General features: G+C 35.9%; 1 protein-coding gene across 2 annotated transcripts in view; it reads left to right on the top strand.

Annotated features, from left to right (window-relative positions):
• The first annotated feature begins 1,342 nt into the window (after positions 1 to 1,342).
• Positions 1,343 to 6,000, top strand: part of LOC149153855 (uncharacterized) — a 79,318-nt gene continuing 74,660 nt past the window's right edge. Inside the window, exon 1 of one of the 2 annotated variants that reach the window (XM_089438159.1) lies at positions 1,343 to 2,603. In XM_089438159.1, the coding sequence (XP_089294285.1) occupies positions 1,945 to 2,603 (659 nt within the window). In that variant the 5' untranslated portion in view covers positions 1,343 to 1,944. The remainder of the gene's footprint in view (positions 2,604 to 6,000) is intronic. The other variant, XM_089438158.1, reaches the window with a different exon arrangement.

Here is a 6,000-nt window from a genome sequence, read left to right as displayed (position 1 = left end):
CCAATTAAGTTTCCAGCTTTTGAAAATCTAATGACCATTTTCATGAACTTCTAAACTAAGCTCCTATATAAAAAAGAAAAAGAATTTACAAATTCTTTTTCTTTTATGTTAAATGAATTTAATTAAAACTAACCTTTTTATTATATTTGTAATCAAATTTATTAATTTTAACATTTTATTATTATAATGTATATAAATTTATGTAAAGTAAAGTTAAAAGTTTTATCTTTTCATAAGCATCAAACTTGATATTGTATGGTATTTTATTGTTTATAAAGTTTACTTTTCTATGTGGTTCAGTGTCTTTGTTCTTGAGATTGGTGATTGCTACATTTATGGAATATTGTACCAAGCATATTTACTTTAAAGGATAAACTACATATTTACTTTAAAGGATCACTTCTGGTTGGCTCAACCATAAGTCTTGTTTTAAAAAAAATATTGTTTTAAAAACACTTAAATTGTTAATAATGTCTTATAAAGAATTTTCAATTTGTAAATTAATAACAATGGGAAGTAGGGTTCCAAATTAACAATTTTTGAAAGCAAACAATAAAACCATGGTAATAGACCATGACAATAGTTGGAAACAAATAGAGTTGCAAATTTATAATGATGGAAGGTAAGCAAAGGTTGCAAATTAACCACATGAAACACAAAACTATAATAATAATTAGAAGCAATTAGAGTTACAAATTCACAATGTTTAAAAACAAACATAAAACCTAACTCTTTTGTAAAAAATAAATGAAAAATATAAAGAAGTAATTTTAACTCCGAATCTACCAAATGTCAAGATCGATGAAATCTCTTTTCATTTAAAAGAAATTTATATTTCAAGAGATTTGATCTCTGCATGCTTTGCTAAGTAGATATGAAGTTAAGATAACTCTTCATTTAAAAGAGATTTACACATCAAAAGATTTGACCTCTACATACTTGGTAGATGTGAAGTTAAGATAACTCTAAACTAGTGTAATAATATAATACATCTCTTTTTTATATAATTTTTAAAAATAATGAGCCTTCATGTCAATGTTAAATTAAGATAAACTAGTGTAATAATATAATACATCTCTTTTTTTATATAATTTATAAATAATTACCCTTAAATCTAAATCATTTAATTTAATAAATAGAAATCAAGTAACATAATCCATGAAAATAAAACCCAATTATAAAAATTACATTATTTCCGTATAAATCCTTTTATAGTTAACATAATAATAAATTATTTTTTGAATTTTTTTTTGGTCCCGATTACGGCCACTTTTGTCCGTCCGGTCCATTACTACTCCTTTCACAACTCCTAAATTTTTTGATATTTTAATAAATTAGAAAGAACATGGACGGCATCCGACATAAAGTTGGAAGGAAAAATAAGGGGAACTCGGAAAAGCGCAGTAAGGCCTCATTCATTCGTGCAGGTATTTGACACCCTGTTAAGGAAAGAAAGTTCAGGATCCCCGAAGGAGGATCAGGATCTTTCAACGACACAAACGGTATATATATTTGGGTGCTCGCCAATATTAAACCCGTGAGATGGCCAAACCATGAGATGCCCAAATCCTTAGTCCCCTCTTGAATATGTTGTTCCCCAACTAGGACGATTTCCGTTTTGAATTCAGATCTTTGCTTTCATTCCCCTCTGCTTCTCTGTGGGCTGTGCAAGAAAGCAATCCATATGCTCATGATATGCTGCGACTATGAAAGCTCCACTCCTTCCTCCCCACAAAACAAGCCCTGATAAATGGCTGCTAAACCCCTCTTAAAACCTCACGAAAGTTTATCCGCCGAAAACCCTCGAAAAACCCCTGTGTGTGAATAAAAAGTCTATTTTATTTGGTGTCGAATTGTATCTACCTCCTCTTCTTCCTCTGTACAAAACAAGCCTCGATAAGTCTAGTAAAATCCCAGGCAGGAAACATAAATATATCACCTATTATGGGCAGTACAGGCAAGCAGAAGCCACCCAAGAGGCAGCTACTGTCACAGCTCCCCTCAAAGTTCACCCCTTTAGAATTCGCAAGAAGAAGTGCCGACAACCCTGCCACCGCAACTCCTCAGGGTTTGAATTCGCAACCTGATGCGAGCTGTAGCTGCAGCGAAACGGAAGCCCGGCAGGAGGACGCTTCGGACATGGACTTGGAGGCCTCTGAGATGTGCATTGACGGCGCGAAGGAAGACGAGATGTTACAGAATGCGAACGCCATGACTGTCGAGGAAGTTGTGAAGAGAAGGTCTCGCAGAATGAAGCAGCTTGCGAAGCTTTACAGGAGACATTATTGGGCTCTTATGGAGGAGCTCAGGTTTAAGTACAGGGAGTATTATATGAAATGCGGGAAGAGTGGGTGGAAGGAGAAGGTTGAAGACGATGCCATGAAAGAAAGGGATCAACACATGGAGGGGGTGGATGAGAGGAGTGAACCACCTGGGTCTGCACAGCAGGGTATTCCTAGACCAGAAAATGGAATTGAGACTGCAAAATGTTCTTTTCAGGGCTGCAAGTCCAAGCCCATGCCTCTCTGCATGTTCTGCTATAATCACATTCTTTCTGATGACCGGCAACAGTTGTACAAGGCCTGTTCCTATGTCGTCAAAAGGTTCGTTGTTTCTTTCATCCTTTTTTTCTTCTCTTTTGTCCTCGCCTTAATTTTATCAATCCCCCCTTTTTTCAATTAATTGTGCCCTGAAAAACTCTTTGGCCCCTTCGGATTGGTAAATGCTCGGTTTCTATTCAGATTTAATTGAGTTGTGTTTCCCTTATCTGTATGCTTAGACTGATGGCGTTCGATTTAATTTTCTTATTGTTAAAAGTCCAGGGCAGTTGAAAAATTAGATTTTTCCTTTTTAAGGAGGAAGTTCGACACGAATTCCTTTTCCTGTAATAGTGCTGTTGCAAATATGTGTAGAATTCTACGGCAGATATGCGATTATTTGCATACCTAGCATGCCAAATTTGTGGGAGGTGCTCATATTTTTAAGTTTGCAAATTTGACATGCCTCTTGTAACTCGTAACTATGGTGCAAACTTATTGCAAATAGTTACCATGACATTACTAAATTCTGTGAGGATCTCTAGCAAATGCAGGGCATCGTTTCAGGAGAGAGATAGCATTCATCAGTGTTGCAACTTGTTTTTGACGAAGGTTACCCTCCCCAAATCTTAAACAAGCTGTAACTTGTGAGGATGAAGGAGTCTCTTGAACAACCCCTCAAAAGTATATAAAATAAAAGAATAATAAATTCTTTGAGCTTTGATTAACAACTGTATTTTTAAAGCTTATCAAATACATGACAGCCTCTCCCGAGTATATGGCATAGAAGCTCAAAATACAGTGGTGAGTCATTTTTTTTAAAATTTTTGCTCGAAGAAAGAAAATTTTGTCAAATTGCAAACCTTGTAACTGGGGTTCCCATATTTACATAAATCACAAAAAAATGGACAGAGTAGGGATAGAAAGATATCTCCATATTACATATATCACAAAAGCTGGACAGAGCAGGGTCGTAAAGACCATATTTTCCCAAATATGAATAATACCTCTTATACTGGCTTGTAGATCTGCGTTCATGAACATTTCTATTAACTCGTTTCTATATAAGAGCAATCTCTTCCTCAATTTTGACCAACCTTGATCCAATTACCCTCATGTCCTGTTGAACTCGGCCACATGAATTTTTCCTTATTTTTCTCAATCTCTATTTATTACTCCTCTAGATTGCAATACTTCGTGGACTTCTTCTTGTGGTTGCTAACGACTTTCCTCTCTGACAAATAACGGTTTGAGTTGTAATATTGAGCTTGATGTTGCTTCGTTATATTTGACTAACTTTCTATACAGCTCTTTCCTATAGGAGTAGCATATTCTGCTACCCTTGTAACTCTTGATTTTGAATTTCGTTTAGCATGGGAGGTTTATATCATCTCCTTGACCTCCTCCTTTGCTGACTGAATGACTTCTGAGGAGGTTCCTTCTGCTTCCTCCATTGCTAGTGTACACAGAATAAATTAAGGTATGTTATCACCACCAATCATATGTCCCTTATTTTTCTTTCCTATTTGCTAAGACACTGGGTTTGATTTTTTGGTGCTAGAAAGTCAAATTGCTCAAATGTCAAAAATCCTTGCAAAAAGTGGGTGGAAATAAACTTCTCTATATATGTTTAGCTGGTATAACTATCATCAACAAATGCTTATTGTGCTAACCCTCCTTTTGAAAGATCTCCATTAATGGAGATGACCAGGGGTGCCCTTTGCCACCTTTTTTTGATTTTATTGAGCACCTCCGATCAATGCAAATAAGTGACAATTGCTCTATTTTGGATCTTTAATTGAGCAAAATGCTATGTTGCACGAGTTTCTAGAATGGGGGAACGTTGGGAACTTGGGTACGGTTGTTTGGAACGGCTAGAAATTTCCCCAAAATTTACAAGAAACGGCTGATTGGCAGCGACAACATTATATAATAAAAATTATTTTTTTAGTTATATAATTTAAAATTCTTATATTTTTTATATAATAATATTAAAGATATTAATAATATTCATTAAGTAATCAAAATTAGTTTAGAACAACATTCAAGATTCAATGAAACATGTTTTATAATGCCTTTAATTAATGATATTCAACGCTAAATCGAAGACTAATGGCTTGCGAGAGGAGACCTTAACCTTTTGGATTTTCCATTCGAGGAACTAAAATATTGTCTTGCTATTTTGGTTAATCACTCGCATAATTCGATACGAGTGTCTCACCTTGAAAAGGGATTCCATTTAAATTAAAATAACACTATTTTAAGATTGGAAAAATGCAGAAAGTTACAATGAAAGTTTCAAGCCAACTACCATGTCTATTGCTGAAATGTGCAAACCCAACTACCAAGCGTATTCATCTTTTTATATTACTAGAGGATTCAAACATTTCACCCTTTTAAAATAAATTCTCCTCCTTTTCCAGTCATAATGAGTGACTTGTTGACTCTAAGAAGTAGAGGAGGAATTTTGAACGAACTCAAATCAAAATTCCAAGAACAACATGTCTTAAATACAAAACCCCCACTCCCAAAAGCCTCCATTCTAAAAAACTTTAAAACTTTTCCTGTGAATAAAAAATCAGTCTACTCGCCTCCGTCAGCCGTTCTCTGTCTTTTGGGATAATTGTCGCTCTAAAACCAATAGACGTCGTTAACCAACTACTACTATATATATGTTTTGCGGGGAATGTATCGCCACATTAATGAACAGATTAACAATAGGTATTTTTTGTTTGTTGACAAAATTGCGAGAGTTCGAATGTGCATGCATTTACCACAAAGTGAATGTCTGACGTAAACCGGAATATGAGTGTGAACACTGACAAAAACCAGAATATGAGTGTGAACGCTACCAAAAATTGGGATATGAGTGTGACCGTTGCCAAAAATCAGAATTGGGAGAAAAATATATGTCCCCTATGTTTTTAGATCAGACATGATAGTGAGTCCTGGCCTTTACCTAAACTACTTTTTCTTCGTTCGCCGAGTCATAGACTAGGGCCAAACTTGGGAGCTAATTACCTTCATTAAAAATGCAAATGTTCGACTTTCTTGGACATCTATTCTGATAAATGTCAGTGGTCCAACAAATTGCGCCCAATTCTTGTTAGTGTGTTATGAGGATGTTAAAAACTACTTTATCTAATTTTATAGTAGGGAATGCGTGGCCTTTCCCACAACTGGGAACGCTGAAAACATTGCTCCCACGTTCCTTGACCAGAGTCTTCCATGTGCCAGAAACGCCCCCTCGCTTCTGTTGCCGTACCGCAGGAAAACAAAACGTTTCGCTCTCGTTCCAAATCTCACGGGAACGTAGGAACTGTTGGAACAGGTTTCCTACATGTCGAGAGCGTTTCCTGTGTAACTAAGCCAAAATGTCTTATCACATTGCATAAATCACCCTTGGGCTAAGAGGCTACGAGTTGGGGGGGAGGGGTATCTATTCCAGTAGTTGCCTAGGCCT

The sequence above is a fragment of the Pinus tabuliformis genome, chromosome 9, assembly GCF_031772625.1.
Source record: "Pinus tabuliformis cultivar Carrire ecotype Pingquan chromosome 9, CPIR1, whole genome shotgun sequence".
NCBI lineage: Eukaryota > Viridiplantae > Streptophyta > Pinopsida > Pinales > Pinaceae > Pinus > Pinus tabuliformis.
The sequence above is the reverse complement of the archived record's forward strand: the minus strand, read 5'-3'. Positions and strand labels throughout refer to the sequence as shown.